At 42.1% G+C, this 19,730-nt stretch overlaps 1 protein-coding gene across 1 annotated transcript; it reads right to left on the bottom strand.

Moving 5' to 3' along the window:
* Positions 1–2,918: 2,918 nt before the first annotated feature.
* On the bottom strand, positions 2,919–19,152 carry LOC5573524 (acetylcholine receptor subunit beta-like 1). Its single transcript, XM_001660871.2, has 5 exons — positions 18,654–19,152; positions 18,338–18,474; positions 18,128–18,282; positions 17,029–18,067; positions 2,919–4,053 (listed from the first exon to the last, which is right to left on the bottom strand). The coding sequence occupies exons 1-5, from the start codon at positions 18,712–18,714 to the stop codon at positions 3,889–3,891; spliced, it is 1,557 nt and encodes a 518-aa protein (XP_001660921.1). The 5' UTR covers positions 18,715–19,152; the 3' UTR covers positions 2,919–3,888.
* Between the last annotated feature and the right edge of the window lie 578 nt (positions 19,153–19,730).

Genomic DNA, 19,730 nt, shown 5'->3' with positions numbered 1-19,730 from the left:
GGTACGAGTAGGGCTAATGGCGGAGGGGGACTTACTACCTGGGTTGAAGTGCCCGGGGAGCCCACCACCCGTTTCGTTCCGCAGCTAAATGAGTAATATGCATACCAGAAATTGATTTTTGGTTGATCCACAACTTGTAACACAAGAATTTAAATTTGACCACATCAGAGTTTAACGAGAGTAATAATTACGTACACGTACTCGATGATTATAACTTTAGAAGACCTCATACTTGGAAAAAAGAGGCCTAACTTAAACAAAAAATGGACCAATAAGGAATCAAATAGAGACCATAAAGGAACCAGAAGATGATAGTATTTATAAAATTTTTCAGAACAGCCTGTCAGTTTTTTTTTTAACTTGGGTTTAACTCCAGAAATTACTTCCAAGATTCCACCTTTAACTTTTCCAGGAATTCCTCCAAAGATTCTTCCATTTGTTCTTAAGGAAACTTTCTTGGAAAAAGTCTTACATGAGCTAATGAAGTGATGTCGAGGATTTCCGTTAAGGGCATTTTTTCCAAGATTTCCGTTTAGGACATTTTCGTGAGTTAAAACAATAATTTCTGCAGCAATGTTTCCACTGAATTCTTTATATTTCTTCTAATAATATCATTCAGAATTTTGTTTTCAGGACACTTTCCAGGTCCTTTGTTCCAGGTACTCCTCTCAAGATTCCTTTTGGCAGTCCTCCTGGACATCTGAGACATTTTACAAAGAATGTACTCAAAAAAATTATCCCGGAATGTCCTCAAGGAATCGTATTTTTAGCAACTGTTGGAAAAATTCCATTTAAAAATTCGGGAGACATTTTTTTAAATAAATCATACAGTAAGCTCGGAAGAAACTTCTGTATGAATCTTGAAAAGATCTATGAAGGAGCTTCCTATTTCCTGAGGAAGTCATGATGGAGTTTCTTAATGAATTGCTAAAATGTTCACTGAAATAATAATCAAACGAATCCCTGGATAATAATTTGAAAACAATCTAGAAAACAACGAACGCAATCCTGGAAGAAATTCGCATAGGAATGATCGAAAAATATGCTGTAGCATTTGCTGGTGTGAAACCTCAAATAATGTTTGGAAGAATACATTGAGATTTCTTTTAAAAAAATGAGAAATGCCTGGGAGAAGTGTAAATGTATGTCGTGGACGAAATAATCTGGAATAATATTTCCTAAAATTATCCCTGGAGGAATTCGTGTGACAAATTGTTGATGACCTCATGTAAGCGACTGAAACTTGTCGAAGAATTCTAGCAGGGTTTGCTGGAATAATCTCTCGAAAAACTTCTTCAAAATCTCTAGAATGGACCTTCGATGATTTTCTTGTAAGAACAGTAGAAATCTTTGCAAAATCTGCTAGAGCAACTACTGGCGCAGCCGATTTTTTTTAGCTTTAATAACGAGATTTTTAACCCTGGGTTAGTTCATCTCGAGACCAACGGCTTTACTTCCCTTCCGAAGGATGTCGTCACTATAATTTTTTATTAAGTCACGACTGGGATTCGATCCCAGGTCCTCGGCGTGAGAGGCGTGTGTTCTAACTACTACAGCAGGTCCGTCCCTTTACCGAAGCCGATTGAAGAACTAGTGGAAACTTCTCTGGAAAAAAATCCTGAAATAGTATTTTGGAAAACGTCTTAGATCGTTTCGTTCAATTTCCTGTAGAAAAAAATGAGGTCCTTTAATTATTCCTCAAAACATCTATGAAAGGGGCCCAGATAGCCGTAGCGGTAAACGCGCAGCTATTCAGCATGACCATGCTGAGGGTCGTGGGTTCGAATCCCACTGGTCGAGGATCTTTTCGTAAAGGAAATTTTCTCGATGCCCAGGGCATAGAGTATCTTCGTACCTGCCACACGACATACACATGCAAAAATGGTCAATCGGCAAAGAAAGCTCTCAGTTAATAACTGTGGAAGTGCTCATAAGAACACTAATCTGAGAAGCAGGCTTTGTCCCAGTTGGGACGTAACGCCAGAAAGAAGAAGAAGATCTATGAACGATTTCCTAGAGTTTATTGGAAATCTCTGAAAGATTTATGGGCGGGCTCCTGTTCCTATCCCAGAAAAAAAAATCCGGAGACACCACTAAAAGAAGTTTTGAGAGATTCCTCGAAGAAACTTAAAAAATAATTTCCTGTAGAAAAGTCGCGTTAGATTATCTGAACGATTCTATAGAACCTTTAGAATAATGCACTAGGATTCACCGCAAGCAGAAAAAGCAAAATAGTGGCTAGAGATCATTTTGATAAAAAAAAGATTTATCTCTATTCAAAGAAATTTACATTAAAATAGAGACCAAATCTCTAGAATGGCGCCTTCCTCAGCCGAGTGGTTAGAGTCCGCGGCTACAAAGCAAAGCTATTCTGAAGGTGTCTGGGTTCGATTCCCGGTCGGTCCATGATCTTTTTGTAATTGGAAATTTCCTTGACTTCCCTGGGCATAGAGTTTTATCGTACCTGTCACACGATATACGAATGCGAAAATGGCAATTTCGACAAAGAAAGCTCTCAGTTAATAACTTTGGAAGTGCTCTTAGAACACTACGCTGAGTAGCCGGCTCTGTCCCAGTGGGGACGTTAATGCCAAAAAAGAAGACCATCTGAGAACAAATAACGTTTGGAGAGAAACACGAAAATCAAAATTTGAACGAACTTTAAGAGGGCTGTCATGTCTTGTCGAAAGAAAAAAGTGAACAATTAATACGAACTATCGTTTAAAGTTTATTATTATACCCTTTGTTGTTGTTGCTGCTGTTGTGTTTTCTTTTTCTTAAAAATGCTTACCAATACAACGTGTAATGTTAATTGTCATCAAATGTTGTGTGTGTTCAGTTATTTTCCACATTCCATTCGGGATGGTGCATTCTCCCTATAATGCTTTTACACTTTGTTTACTGTTAATTTTTAGTTGGTTTTGTGCACAAAAATCGTTTACTGCTTGCGTTTTGCTTCTTAGGTTTGCTTTTACTGTTAATTGGTAGTTTGTAATAATATCATCCTTCCGAGATTTCCTTTTTTACTGATTTTTTTTATGTTGAAAATTGTCAGTTTCTGTCGTCGCTTGGTGAATGATTTGGTTGTGATTGATATTGATGAGATTAGTTGATTTTCATCCATTTAATTATTACCGACAGTTTGTTTTGTATTCTAGTTATTGTTTTCGAATAAGTGTTTTATCATTTTTGTTTTTCATTATGCCTTTTATATTTCCTCTTGTAAGTGTGTTTTGTTTTCTAATACTATTTCGAAAACACGTATCTCACTGAAAGATTAGTTCTTCTCGTTGCAGTAGTGGTTTTCATCTTTACTCCAAGTCAATGTTTCCTTTTTTACTTTATTTCTGAGAAATGGCTTAGCTTTGCGATATATTTTCATTTGGTTACTATTAGTGGTATCATATTCTTATAATCCCCTCGATTTACAGGATAACGCAAATTGACCGTTTTAAAAAATTCCTAGTTCAAAAGTGAGCTCAAAAAATTCTTCGATTTGCCTCGTGGCGGCCTCTAGAACAAAATTTGGCATTTCAAACTGACGTCACTGTCAAAATTGTTTTGCAAACATTTGTGCTAATCTTGAATGAGCCTAGAAACGGTGTAATAAACTCAACACTGGAAACACAAGGAAGAACAATTTTCCCTAGAAAATACAATTATCTAACACTGCTGTGCTTGTTTGCTACCTTCCTTTCAGAAAATTCTCTATCAACGATTACACTTAAAATCCTGCTCAACCCCACGGCACGTTTCGCATTCTACTCGAGTACGTTACAGTAAAAAAGTGACCCATTTTTCTGGTTTGGTTTTGAGCAAATGTTAACCTAACATTCCAACAACGACGCCGACGACGACGGCGATGACGCGACTTCGCCAATCGGCTCCTTACTTTCCGCGGTAGATTTCGATGATTCGGTCCTGGTCGACGTACTCGAAAATGTGCGGCGCGTCCATCAGAATTCCAACCGTGCCGGCAGTGGTTACGATAAAGAAGATGTACAGCTGCAGTCGATCGATCACCATCGCGACATACTTCCAGTCCTCGCGGGTCTGATGAGGGAAACAGGAGAGATCAATAACATTTAAATCTGTACTTTATAGCATAGCGTGTAGATTACTTCGACGAAAAATCAATTATTTTTATGTAACTGTAAGCCAAAGCAGATTTTTCCCCCAAGGGGAACTTTTATGATTAATTTTGCCTCTTCTTCTTCTTGGCATTATGTCCTCACTGGGACAGAGCCGCCTTCTCAGGTTTGACCTAATCGAACTGAAATCTGGACAACTTTGGTTAACGTATATGCGAAGAAATCTGTTTCATCTCAAACGATAATCCGGAAGTAATTGGCGAAGCTAAAAATGGCTGAATGATCGTCGGTAAAGGACCACCTGAAGACTTCCGACGAACTGATTTGGCAGTTAAAATCGGCTGGCGCTAAATTGGAAGAGGGTGACTTAGTTTCACAACTGTTCGTCACAGTTCCGGAATCCTTTGATCCCCTGGTGACCGCATTAGAGAATCTTGATGAGGACAAGCTGACGCTGGTTCTAGTGCGAGAACGTTTGCTAGCAGAAGAGCTCCAGAAGAATGATCGGATTATAAAAGGAAAAAGACAACGACACGTTAATCCTTCCAGTGGACGATTTGCCCTTTGAAGGAAACACCACACTAGACAACGGACTAGCATGTAACGCCCAGTGGCACAGTCGAAATACGTTCCTGACGAAAAGTCTTCCGAACTGAAGCGGGAATCGAACCCACACTCCTTGACTCAACGCGGCTAAATGTTTGGGAACACTAACCGTACGGCTACGAAGCGCACAAAAGACATGACAGATGTTGACGACAAAATACCTGCAGCATTTGTTGCATCCACGCAGAAGATCTACAAATTCCATGGAAAATGTAACAAATGTTAATTCAACGGAACCAAACTCAAGTATGGATCGAACCAAGGATCGCAGACACAGTGGGTCATCAAACTCGTTCGCAATCTTGAAAATGAATCCAAGCTGGCGATAGGCATGATCGATTATCGCTGAGAAGTGCATTTTGAATGTCAGAATCACAATCAAGATGATTCCTATATCCTTGACATGTTCCACTCGATTTAACGGTTCAAGGCTGGTTTGCTACTGACAAGAAAAGAAATCGCCTATCTCGTTGCGTGACAAATTTCTTCCCAGAAATGGTCTGATCGCAGTACGCAGTTGAGAAGAAATGTCATTTCAAAGAGGACTCTCTGTAGGAAATATCTTGACCTATTTCTTTAATTTTCTTGAGCGAAACAGCATACTTAGCTTCACTGCTGTTCGTGTAGTTGTGTCAAATAGGGTTCTCTGATCGCCTGAAGGTGATTACAGAACACTTTAAAGCACTAATCATTGGAAAATTGAGTGCGCACTATTCGCAAAACAGATTCAGTTGCTCTAGTAGCTGTCGACAATCCTCAATACGACGAATGACAAGAAAGATTTTCAAATCGTCAGCTTAAAATAAAACACAGCAATTCGTCAGCGACGCATCGTTCAAAAACAACACGAACAGAAGAGGTCCCAAGTTGCTCCCTCGAGGTACACCACATTCTGGAGAGAAATGTGTTGCGACAGCAGATCCAATCTTCACAATCAGTATCGATGCTCCTAGTTTGCTGTTGTAAATGAACGCAAGACTGTCCGATTGAGAGGTGGTGTTGAGAAACTAAGTAATCTATGACTGATTAGAAGTCTCGCGTAGCAACCAGTTTGTTACTGGAAATTTAGGAGCTAATTGGTATTTCACTCTTTTACTAACCACCAATCAATCAAGACGTTTTCAATAAAAACTTGTTCCTTGTTCTATCGAAACTACTTCGTATTGCTCTCTTCGAATACTACAGCAAGGATAGCCAAAAAAGGTATCCATCGCAGAAAAAAGAGCATCCATCGCATGTTCAGGCACATAAGAAGCTATGAAACATAACTACACGCAATGGTTCTACGTGATGTGTAGTAACCCGCGACTTATGTTAGCTACGCAATCAGATCCTTAGCTACGCCAACCTAAGCTTGTTATCTATATAAATAAAAATGGATTGGTGTTTGTATGTCACGAAATGGCTTACGAACGGGGCAACGAATTTGAGCGATTCTTTCACCGTTTTGTTCGTAAAGGGTTCCGACGTGTTTGTGTGTATAAAAATCCCAGGATATTCACCGGGAAAGTCGGAATAACGAGAGTGAACGGAACTGTCATTTTGTATGGGACGATTCGTACTGGTTTTCAACAGCCTACTTGATGGCAAGACGAAGTTTGCCGGGACCACTAGTTTGAAATAAATATTCATTAGTCTTCCAACCTTCGGACCAGAAGCACCTATTTTATTCAAGCTCTGTTAGAGGTTATGGGCCCAGCCGGTAGCCGGAAGAAGATTTCAAAAATTCAAGATGGCACCACCAACAGGAGCAAGCTCCGGATCTCAAGCTGGCGGCGGAAACGGCAGTCGACCTGAAGCAGGAAGCGTTCGAGTTACGACGGGGTCCGTGGCGATGTCGGCCATAGAGAAGTTGAAGGGACGCGAAAATTACTCCACCTGGGCATTCGCGATGCGGATGATATTGATTCGAGAGGGAAGCTGGTGTGCCATCGAACCGGCGGAAGGTGAAGTTGTAGCTGCTGATGTCAAGATGCATGCGCTGGCGACAATCTGTCTCAGTCTGGAGAGCTATAATTATAGCCTCGTCCAGGACGCGGCGGATGCAGCGGAAGCATGGAGGAAACTTGGTACAGCATTTCAAGACACCGGGTTGACACGGAAAATCGGCCTACTCCGGAAGTTGACGTCCATCCGGTTGATGAGTAGCTCAAGCGTGGAGGAATACGTCAACGAGCTGATAAGAACCACCCACAAGCTTGCTTCGATTGGGTTCAAGGTGGACGACTCGTGGCTGGTGGCGTTGCTGCTGATGGGGCTACCAGAACATTACGAGCCCATGTTTATGGGATTGGAGGCCTCCGGAGCAAATCTGATCTCGGATGCGGTGTAAGCAAAAATCCTTCAAGATGTGAAGTTCGAGAGGGGACCAACGAACAGCAACGATGAAGGTGCACTGTACACGCGAGGCATGAATTCGACCAAATTCAAGGGGCAAGCCAAGAAGAAACCCGAGAAGACGTGCTTCAACTGTGGCAAGCCAGGCCATTTTGCGTCGAAATGTCCGGACAAGTTGGTCATGCAAGACGAAATCGAAGTCGTGCGGGCTCTGCAGTATTTTTGCGATCGGCGATGTTCAAGCAGACGCCTGGTACTTTGATTCAGGAGCGACGTGTCACATGGCCAGACCGAACCAGGTTTTCATGGACGAAACAGCACTACAGCACGCGGTGGGGACCGCAAACAATGGCAGCATGGAGGCCATGTCTAGAGGAAGTGTCTGATGGCACGATCGATGTTCACGGAGTGCTGAAAATTTCCAATTTGGCAACTAACCTGTTGTCGCTAAGTTCGAACTGCAAGAGAGGCCATACCATAAAATTCACTGCGGACAAATGTTAAGTGCTGAATGAGGACGGTGAGCTGGTCGTTTCCGGCAAGGAAGAAGGCGGCCTGTACCGTTTGAATCGGTCGGAGCGAACGTTTCTGGCGAATGGAATTCAGTTGTGGCATCAGAGTATGGGCCACTTGAACGATTCAAGTCTGAAGCAGCTCAAGAATGTGTCCGATGGCGTGGATTTTCAAGGCGAGAAGATGAAGGATTGCACGGTGTGTCTGGAAGGGAAACAATCACGAAGACCATTTTTTTGGCCGTTTACTTCCTGAAGGCAAAAAGTGAAGCCTTGGCGGCGTTCAAGTTGTTTCGAGCGAAGGCGGAGCGGCAAACAGGTAAAAAGCTAAAAATCCTCAGGACAGACAATGGGCGTGAATACATGAACGACGAATTCCGGAAGACACTGGAGAAAGATGGCATCCGTCATCAGAGGTCGTGTCCATACACTCCGGAACAGAACGGTACGGCAGAGAGGATGAATAGAACCCTTGTGGAGAAGGCTAGATGTCTGCTGAACGATGCGCGCATGCAGAAAGAATTCTGGGCGGAGGCAATTTCGACGGCAGCATACCTGGTGAACCGAACACCGGCCAGGTCCATTGGGAACACGACACCGGAAGAGCTCTGGACTGGCAAGAGGCCCGATTTGCGGCACCTGAAGGTTTTCGGTACGAGTGTGATGGTCCATGTTCCCAAGGTAAAGCGTAGGAAGTTCGATCCGAAGGCGGTGAAGGGCGCTATTGCGAGGACACGAAGGGATTCCGGGTTTACCTCCCGGAGAGCTACAAGTTCGAGATCAGTCGTGACGTGGAAGCGGTTAACGAGGACGGGCAGGTTCCTCGAACCGAGAATCTTCAAGAGGTTCGACCGGTGCAATTCATGGAGCTGTTAACTGAAGAGACCATTGTGTCCGTTGAATGTCCAGATGTGAACGCCAACAATTCCGATGATGAGGAGGAAGGTGCAGCAATCAACAACACGCTGGAGACGTCTGGCGATGATTTTGAAGACGCCTGCAGCGACCACGCGCTCCCACCGCAACAATTAAGACCAGTTGAAGAAAGTCAACAAGGGTTGAGGCGCAGCGGTCGGGAGCGCATTTGTCCAGGCAAGTATGATGATTTTGTAACTTACGGTACGTTTTCTGGCGAAGTTATTCCCCCCCAGCCATCTGCTCCATCGATGCTTGTGGAGGACGTTCCACAGAGCTACGACGAGGTCATGCGGCGACCTGATCGTGATTGCTGGATCGCGGCGATGAAGCAAGAGATGGCGTCATTGAGCGAAAACCAGACCTGGACGTTATCGAATCTGCCAGAGGAACGCAAAGCCATCCGAAACAAGTGGGTTTTTGCTATCAAGCGAGGACCTGATGGAAGCCTGGAGCGCCCCCGTAGTACGCTATTCGACCATTCGGTACCTGATGGTGGTAGCAACGAAGTTCGACTTGGATGTAGACCAGATGGACGTGATTACCGCATTCTTGCAAGGCGAGCTGGGTGGTCCAGCCGGAAGGATTCGCGGTTCCAAATGGCAAGGTCTGCAAGCTGAACAAGGCTTTATACGGTCTGAAGCAATCGAGCCGAGTATGGAATGCGAAGCTGGACGAGGTGCTGCGAGAATTCGGCCTGCAAAGATCGCGGGTAGACACCTGCCTGTACTGGATGCTGGATGGAGAGAAAATGCTTTTCATGACGATATACGTAGACGACCTGTTGATATTCACAAACGACCGACGACTGAAGAAGAGGCTAAAGGATTTTTTGATGCAGCGATTTAAAATGAAGGACCTGGGTGAGGCCACACACTGCCTTGGCACTGGGATCCAGCGGGATCGACGTGAAGGCAAGCTTTCGTTGGACCAACAGTCGTATATTGAGGAGATCGTTCGTCATTTTGGAATGACGAATGCGAATCCGGTAGCAGCTCCGGCGGATCCGAGCAGTAGACTGGAAAAGTCGATGGCCCCGAAGACTGAAAGAGAGGAAATGGAGATGGGGAGGAGATCCAGATAGCCGCAGATCGACAACCGGCTACGTCTTTACGATGCAGGGTGCTGCCATAGCCTGGAATGTGAAGAAACAGCCGACTGTAGCACTTTCGTCATGCGAGGCGGAGTATATGGCGCTCTCCCGGAGCATTCAAGAAGCCATGTGGTGGAGCAATCTTCGGTCGGAATTCACCGACGTTGGACCGGTTCAGATCCTTAGCTACGCCATTAACCTTAGAAACCTAAGCTTGTTATTTAAAATAAATATTCATTAGTCTTCCAACCTTCGAACCAGAAGCACCTATTTTATTCAAGCTCTGCTAGACTACGCAACTATCAATGGGGCTCTGCTCAAAAATCATTTCCTCTTTTTCGACCTTTCGTGACAGAAATCGCTAGTGAAGTTCCTCTTCGATGAATACGAAAATTGTTTTCTAAAGAAACGATCAAAAACGAATCAAACGTTTTTGCTGTGACAAATCCTTGTTGAGTTTGTAATTTGCCTTGGATTACTAGTAATGTCGGATAACAACTGCAGCAGAGAAACTCGAAGACGTATCATTGCCGGAAGTCGTGCTTACTACGGACTCCACAAGACCTTACGGCCTGGTAAACTTCACCTCCGTACTAAGTGTACCATGTACAATACGGTGATAAGGCCGGTAGTCTTCTACGGCATGGGACGTGGACAATGCTCAAAGGAGACCTGCAAACACTAGGAGTTTTTGAACGACGTGTGCTTAACACGATCTTTGGTGTTCACAGCGAATCCGGCCAGTACAAGACGAGCGCAAAAAGGGGCGCAACGAGCTTTGTGGTTCGACTAAGTGGAGCAGGATCTTGGAAGTGTTGGACGATCGAGAAACTGGAGGTAAGCAGCCATGGCGTAACATTGTGGTGCAGGTCATGTCTTGAAGGACTCAAAAGTAAAGTGAGTGAGGTGTTGCGAGTTGAGCTTTCTACGAACTTCGCAAACAGCTTAAGTTACGTAGTCTGCATACAAGAACATAACTTGAGTTATACAGTTATTCGGCTGACATACATGGCTATGAATCGTAGATACAAAAGGAAGTGGACCAGTGAGCCTTCGACGTCTACGAACGTGAAGTGCTGTTGTCACATACCTGTACTGGATATATCTGTAAGTAAACTTATCGAACTATAAGTGAAAGTGGTTACACATGTAGACCCAGGCTTGAATAAAAGAGTAGTATCGAACTGGTAGTGATATCGAAGGGGTGGATCGAAGATGCTGAGGCCAGTTCGATGAGGCAAGCAGAATCTGAACGAAGAGGCAATACCTGGACGAGGAGGCATAGCCTGGCCTAAACGCTGAGGTGTAGGCTGGAGGAGATAGCTAGGACAGGAACTGAGTGTCAGAGGATGGTTACTGGGATTATTTGGAACTCGGTACTCACATAACTGAGACTGTAAGCGAATAAAGTGAATACTTATGCGGTAAAAACAGATTGTATTAGAAGCACACATTCCCTCTATTCACACAAATCTGGAGGCCATATACGTACATTTTAGAGAATTTATCATGGTCAATACAACTCCAAACAATTTGATTTGGCGTTCACTATAATTTATGTACGATTGTGTATTGCAGTTTATATGACTTAATTTGTCTTATTGTAATCTTACAAAAATACTGATGCAAAGTGATTTCATTGTTTTTAATCCGATGAATGGTCATGTTCTTTTAACCCTCTCTTTCCCATGGTAGCTCCAGAGCTCCACAACTTTGCACGAATATAATTTTTGATATATCCGATTATTTTAGAAGTTTTTTTTCTCAAAATGGTTTGTTCCTACGTCATTTATAATAATTTCGACAAAAAACTGTTGAAAGTTGTTCAAAAACCAAACAAAATAAAAAAAATGTTCGAGAAATACTGATTTTTTCTTAGCTTAGCTTAGCTTAGACTGACTACACATATCAATGGTTGCTATTCCGTGATTGACCGAAGTCAGTGAAAATGTACAAAGAATCAACTAGAAGTTTGGCTGGGATTGGCCATAATCTTCTTCAATGTGCATAATTCAGTGCCTCTATTTATACAGGGTCAATAACAGCGCCGGCCACGTCCTTGCAGTCAGGTGGGATTGGGGGAAGGAATGTTAGTGTGTAACCTTTGCTATTTGGAGACCGTGTTTGCCTCTGCATCTCCACAAAGGTTACTGAGAGGGATGTTTGTTAATGGGAAGGATCGTTGGGTCACAGGATTCACTTTGATAAGCGATTAGACCATGATAAATAATGATTTATGAGATATATACATGCTTATTTGTAAATATAATATTTTCATTTGAGATGAACAATTTCTATGTAGTGGAAAATTATGCCGACACTTGAGGTGACGAACCATTCAAAGTTTGTTGAACAAATGCCTAAATGTAACATTCCTACAGCTGTCAGGACGAAAGCATGTGTTATTATATATTACTTATTTGAAAAGAAACAAAAAACTTGATTGGTTGGAACATCATAGAACACTCTTATTCTTATGCCGACACTTACAGTGGCGAACCATCCAAAGTTTGTTGAATAAAGTGAACTTTTCGCAAGTCTACACTTGTAGTGTCGAACCATTCAAAGTTTTTTTTTAATTACAAAAATAAAGGTAAAAAGGGGTGTTCTGAAAATAAAAAAAAAATGTGAAACATAAATAATTCATGAATTAGAGTTTGTGTCGACACTCACAGTGACGAACAATACATAGTTTGTTGAAAATTCATATTTACGTCCCACAATTGTAACGATTAAATGTGCAGTCATACATATTTTATAGATTAGAAATAGTAGCATGTTTATTGTCTAGTCTAGTACGCTGTATGCCAGGCCCGCCCAACCTTTTTGAGCCGCGGGCCAAATCCCAGAATTAAAATTGTGTGGCGGGCCAAACTTTTTTAGAGCACAAACAATTCCTAGGTTTTGGTTACACACTTAATTCAGAATGCCGAATCTCGGATAATTTTAACCGAGATCCACACAGCCGATTAGTCGGCAAACAAATTAACTGGGATCTCAGCAAATAAAAGCCGAGTATCAGTAAATCGTGCTTCGTTGCTAAGAAACCGGAGAATTTGTTTGCTGAGTCTCAGTTAAAATCGGGAAACCGAGATTCGCACAGCCGAGCTCGTGAAAAAAATCTAAGTGTGTATGTAGAACAAAAAACAATCAGCATATTTTAAATGATGATTTATACTGAACATTTTATTTAGGTCGGTAAAAAATTACTGGGTTTACGGACTACCAAAAAAGTAAGTAAAATGAAAATTTTCAACACGCGTAGGCGTAATTGGAAGGCATGATTTTTTGACCCTCTTATGTTCAAATTTTTATTTTTTATCTAAATACCTTTTTCGCTATCTAAAATCGATATGAACACGTTTGAAACATTTCTTTCATTCGTGAATTTGTATATCCAGGTTTTTAAGCATCCAATAGCAATACATAAATATTTCAAATGTCACAAAAATGTTTCCTGTTATGCATGTCTGCATGGTCAGACGTTTAAGTCAAATTTCAAAGCGTACTCCGCAAATGTTGTGTATAACAAGCGAGGTTTCACAACCAGTGTTATAAAATACAACAACGCATTGAAATGTTCACAATTCTGGACTCTTGAGAATATTTTCCAGAAATTTATTAGAGTCTTACTCAGGATTCTGTCATAAATTCACCTACTATTATGCAAAACCCCTGTTTACGAGATGTTTCAACTATGCACCGAGTTTGATCGGGTAATCCTTGACAACCTATGGAATTCTACTAAGATTCTTTGAGAACTCTCTCCATGAGAATCCGGACGATTTTTCTTTAAAATAATGTCTAGAATTCTGTTAGAATCATGCTAAAGATTTTGCATGAAATGAATCTACCTAATATTTGTCATTATCTTACCCAGATCAGTCTAGCTCAAAGTTGATAAGATGCTTTTCAAATTACTTTAAATAAAATTTTCAATGATTCGTGTGTTATTATTGAAAAAATTAATAGAATAAAAGAATGTAAGAAATCACCTAACTGAATTTTTAGCTTGAAATTGACTTTAGTTGAAAATAGCTCTTAGTATGATCTCACATTACGTTGGAGGATCAGTTATGAGGAGGGTCTTCAAACTCTTCGCGGGCCGCACAGAATGAGGCCGGCGGCCGGATGCGGGCAGACCTGCCCGATGGAGCTCAGGAGCTCCATTTGTTTTTTTTATAGTTGTCTGCTTGTTCAATAATTTTGACCTAAATAAAAGATATTTGTTCAACAACTTCGAATAAAAAGACTGTTTTCTATTTTTATTTATTTGAAACAGTCGTGGGAAAGAAAGAGTTAACCGGTAAGTCAAAACCTATGTTTATGAATTCCACTTTTTCTGTTTATGTTGGGTTCTTTCCATATATGATTTTAAATCTACATCAGATGAAATTATTTGTAATCTTACATTGATGATTATAATAGAGTCATACCAAGTGAAAAAGAAATCGTAATGGAATGGTAGTATGAAGTTACATATTTGGTCAGATTAAATTAGAATTCTATAAGATGCAAACTCAAGTCGGATGAAATTTATGACTCGATTAACGATTTCAATCAATTAAGTTTTGTATCGTATCCAATTCCAACGAAAATTGTACATTTATACAATTTGAAATGAACATCCTTATATGATCTCTGGTTTGCTGGGTAGTCATGAGGAGCATGGAGCACGGTGCAGTTGGCCAAGTGGAGCTCGGGGCTAAGAGTTGGATTCAGTCTGAAGTCTGTTTCTAGAAAAAATATCCTCTCTGTGTTTAGCGGTTTCAACATACTCGCCGGTAAATTGGAAAAAGCATCCCGAGTTGTATGAAATGTATGAAGAGTGGGATACTTCTAAGCGTATAGAGCACGACGTCGTTGTCACTTGTCACAATTGTGACATCGACGTTTCCCGTGAAGTGAAAAGACGGGTGGCTGCTGCGTATAGGGCCTTTTGACGAAGCATGGACGTTGGAAAGCCTTCGGTGTTTTCAAGCGTAAAGTGCTGCAGAACGATACTCGGTGGGAAACTCGAGAATGTTGCGTGGCGCAAACTCATGAATCACTAGTTGTATCAAGTGTGTAAAGATGCAAATATTATTAAGCGTGTGAAATACGGCAGACTTCAGTGGGCAGTGGGCGGAAGAAAGAATCGCGAAAATAATATTCAGCAGGGAACCTGGTAGAGATCGGCGACTTCGTGGAAGACCACGAATACGCTGGCTGTACGCAGTGGAAAAGGACTTAGCGACCCTAAACGTTCGAGGCAACTGGAAAAGTATCTCCTAAGATCAATGAAGATGAAGCTCTACAATATGCCTGGCAATGATGTGACGCTACGCTGTAGCTATCAAGGTACAAGGTAGGCTATAGAGCACGACGAGTATACCCCATTAGGCATAAAGACGTTAGGCATAAGGACGTTAGGCATAAGGATGTAAGGCATAATGGACGTTAGGCATAAAGACATTAGGCATAATGGATGTTAGGCATAATATACGTTAGGCATAATGGACGTTTGGCATAAAATAACTTGCGCGTGTGTCATTTGAAACTCGCCTTATATCGAAAAATTTTCGGGCCCATTTACAAATTCAATTACGCTGATGGGGGTGGGTATCTGTCCTTAAGGTGTGATAGCTCATAATAAAGTGCGATGTTCATACAAATAGCGTTACGAAAGGGTGGATTGATTGGTTGGTATTAAATTACTCTTTTCGGTGCTATGAAATGTGACCATGAACTGAATGACAGATATGGAGGAAAATTGGTTGTCATTTTTATTGTTATCATTCTAAAATCCAGCTCAATCCATTTTTGTAAGTATCAATTTAAATTTGCGATGTTCTAAGTGTTATTTGTTGTTAAATGAGTATATGACATTTTTTGTTATATTTCTCTTACATTAGTGAGTTAATTCTAAAGAAGGGAAATCTTCCATATAATTATTAATACTTATAGTGCAAATGAGTACCTTGAAGACAATAATCGAGAGGCAAGTCAAGAATTTATGTTATGATAGGTGACATTAGAACGGTTTCTTTGCTACTTGTGCAAACAATGTTCGATGATTTTCAATCAATTTCCTCGATATTCGTCGAGTTTTAAAATTCAAATTTGATTAGATATTTATTTTAATTACAAAAGTCAAGTTCACATTCAACATAGCACAGTATCCAGCATTAAATATGGCGTGTATTTGAGAGAAAAATGATATTCCCAATGTTATTGCATAGAGCTCCAACAACTTATTTGATTACCCAGTGTTACTCATAATCAATCAATAGCAAGTCGAAACGAAAATTTCGGATGGAAATATTTACATCTACAATTCCAAAAACTATTATAAAAATACAAATAACAACATATATTGGAAGAAGGCGATTTCTCGAACAGTCTTTTCTTCCAACCATTTAATTAACCGTATAAGTATAAAGAAAAGCCTATGACTCAAAGAAGGGAAAATGTATGATGGAAATATTAAAAGCAATAATGACATTAATGTCTCGAAAGAGCTTAAGCAGCTTATTTATAGAAGAAGGGAAATTTTCTGATTAAGACATTAGCAGCACTAACTCCAATAATTTTGTTGACATCAAAACTATAAAGAACAGCCTTCAATTTAAAGAAGGGATAATCTCTGATGACAAATTTGCCAGGTATATGTGTAGAACCAAACCCAAAAGATGAGCAACAGATCATGTAAAGCGTAGTTCTTATTCTTGGCTATCTCATTTGTGCGCGATACACGATTATGCTTCATGGCCAAGAAAGTGAAGAAAACGAAAAGATCATGAATCGACTAGGAACCGAACTGAGATACCTTTAGCATGGCTTTGCTCTATGGTTAGAACTCACGACACTCACGCCGAGGACCTGGGATCAAATCCCAACCCCGAGATAGTCACTTATGACGTGAAAGTCATAGTTAGGACTTCCTTCGGAAGGGAATTAAAGCCGTTGGTCCCGAGATGAACAAGCCCAGGGCTAAATATCTCGTTAATGAAGATAGGAAAAAAAAATATCAAAAAAGTCAATAAAATTTTCCAGTAAACGATTTCTATTTTCATTTTGAAAATTATGCCTATCGTCTATTATGCCTAACGTCCATTATGCCAAACATCTATTATGCCAAACGTCCATAGTGCCTAACGTATTTATGTCTATCGTACTTATGCCTAACGTCTTTATGCCAAACGTATTTATGCCTAACGTCGTGCAACCGAGCACGACAGGCTTCGACTATATATAATATTTCTCAGAGAACCTGGACCAGGTCTTGGACTTAAGGGCATTTAACATTCACGGGGACTGGAAGCGATTAGCCCTGGACCGATTCCAGTGTAGGAGAATCATCAATTTGGCGTAGATATAACGTATCGAATTGTGGCTCATCAAGCATCAGCAGATTTCTAATATATCTTGGATCCATGTGAAACTTCTGCACTTTTCGAATGGTCCAAAGATCAACATGGCTCTGGCAACTTACCTGGATGTACAGATCCTCGTTCCTCAAATGTTCCGCAATGAACTCGACAGCTTCGGTCGCCTTACTCGCCTCCGGCGACAGCAGGATCGAATCCGAGCTTTCGCTCTCCCGGCGGCACGAGTCTCCCAGCCCGATGTCTCCGCTGTTCATCTTCCGGTTCATCTTGCAGTTCGGATGGTGCAAATCGGACAGCTCCATCACGTCCATCTTGGACTGCTTGCCGCCGAGGGCGCTAATGTGTTTCGGCACTTCCGCCGGGGAACCGTACGATGGATGGGTATGTGGCTGCGGAGGCATACTCATACCGGGCATCTCCATCATCCAGCGCAGACGGGTCTTCCGGGGGCGCTTCATGAGCAACATGGCCGGCAGGTAGTGCAGGAAGACGGACCGAATCCACATGGGCATCCGATGGGTGCGCGGTCCTCGGAAGTTCCAGTTGATAATGATGACCGTCACCAGGATGGATACGGTGTTCATGATGAAGGTGAACAGTAGATACTTGGCAATCAGTGGCAGTACGAGCGAGGTCGGTGGTAAAATCTTCGATACCAACAACAGGAACACAACCAGTGACAGCAGAATACTAATGCCTAGGGTTACTTTCTCGCCGGCTTCGGCTGGCAGGTAGAACACCAGAACGCAAAGGAACGAAATCAGCACAGTTGGCAGGATCAAGTTAACGGTGTAGAACAGAGTCTTCCGGCGGATGATGATGTAGAAGGTGATGTCCGTTTCGGTTGGGTTACCCTCGTATACGTTCAGATAGGCCGGAACCTCGATGATATCCCACGTACCGGACTTCCAGTAGTCGGACAGATCGACAAAGTTCTTGTTGTTGTAGAGCGCGAGTGAAACCTGATCGCCGTTGAACGTCCACGAACCGAACTTCATGATGCACGTCTGTTGATCGAACGGGAAGTATGTGACGTCGATCGTGCAGGAACTCTGGTAGATGGCCGGTGGTACCCACAGGACTTCACCGTTCGGGTAGATCAGTACGTTGGATTTGTACCGCACTTCGTAGTTACCGTCGGCACTGGAATGAGAGAACCATTCTTAGATGTTACATCGACCTCAAAGAGCTTTGAACTCTTACTTATTGAACAACACAATATCCGGCTTCCAGACCTTGTCCGGAGGAAGACGCAACACACCGATTCCACCGTAATCGGCTTCATCCCACTGTAGCTGGTAATCGCTCCAGACCAATCGCAGCCACACGTTGGACTTCATGATCTGATTCTTCTCGTTCTATAATGAATAGTCTTTAATAATCTGAATAGACTTCAGATTGCTGAACACTTACCACGTTGATCAACTGCACGAAAGCCAACCCGAAGCGTACGTCCACCTTCTGGGTCATGTTCTGGACGGGTCGGATCAGTTTGTTGTACCCGCGGAAAAGATCTCGCACCAGGCGTTCCTCATCTTCGGATCCGTTTGCTGTTGGAAACAAAGTTTGGGAGTACAATCGCATGATTGATGTTCGGTTAGGTTTAGCTAGTGCTAGTGCGAGCGAGCGAGAGAATCCAAGCCCCCATCCGCGAACGGAAGAGAGTTATCGATTTTCTGCACCACCCATCAGCAGCATCCCAAAACCGAATCGAAGTGTGAAAACCTACCAATTCCAAAATAATACTGAATCGCTATCGTTAGCGATAGCAGAAACTGTTTGAACCGCATCGTTCAGCCTAAATTTCCCTACACCCTGAAATTACGCAACGTTCAGAACATTTTCCATAAAATCGTCGAAGATGTGTAGTATCCAATGTAACAACGGGGAAACGCCTTTGCAGGTCGCTAGTAGGGCTCGCGCTATGTATTTGGGAGGAAACAAAACAGATTCAGATTTCTGCGTGGATTATCTGGACATTTTCCCCTCAACTCGACACAATCTGATTCACAAATGGTCTGAACGGAAATTAGGCTACTTTTAGGCGTCGAAATCGAACCGAATTGTGGATAAATTTAGTGGAAGCTCGCGAACTTTTATCGTTCCCTTTACGCAGCAGCGACTAGGTTCTAAACTGAGTTGCAACTTTTTGACAAAGTAAATCTTGAGCGATGATTGTGGTATCGATTTTTCCTCATACTGGAGTATCGCTCCCTTGCTCTGCGGGGTCGCTCTGTTATCCGGATGGTGAATGGATGACCGTTGAGAGAGTTGTGCTCTCTCAAGAAGTGGAGTTTATCGACGACATGTGGCTTCGCGCTTGTCGTAATTGGGCGCCCAAGAAAGGGTGGTAAACATCACATGCTGATTATTGTTGGGTGGTGGAATGTTGATTACGGATAGGCGAGAGAACGGAAGCTGAAGCGCATGTGCGCGATTTCATTGAGTGTTATCAGTGGTTGCAGGAATGGACGACAGATGGGCAACATTGTCGTTCGCTTGAAAATGCCGTTCAATTTGGAGCTCAACAGTAACGTTCAATTTTGTAGCAAAAGCAACTATTTTGACAGCTCGTGTAATTCACTTTCAAGGATGTGGAACAAACTTTGAAAGCATAAACCAGATGTGCTATGGGTTGTATTGGAAGTCCTACTCGAAATTTGTGGCAAGTTCGCAAGTAATCAGATCGGATTTTAATTGGTGAGCTCGTTTCATGTTATTATCTTTATGCACAAAATTGGAAAATAGTATTAGGCAGAGGATTCCCTTCTGATCAAAAGCTATGCTGCTGTAAAATTTCAATTCT

The sequence above is a fragment of the Aedes aegypti genome, chromosome 1, assembly GCF_002204515.2.
Source record: "Aedes aegypti strain LVP_AGWG chromosome 1, AaegL5.0 Primary Assembly, whole genome shotgun sequence".
NCBI lineage: Eukaryota > Metazoa > Arthropoda > Insecta > Diptera > Culicidae > Aedes > Aedes aegypti.
The sequence above is the reverse complement of the archived record's forward strand: the minus strand, read 5'-3'. Positions and strand labels throughout refer to the sequence as shown.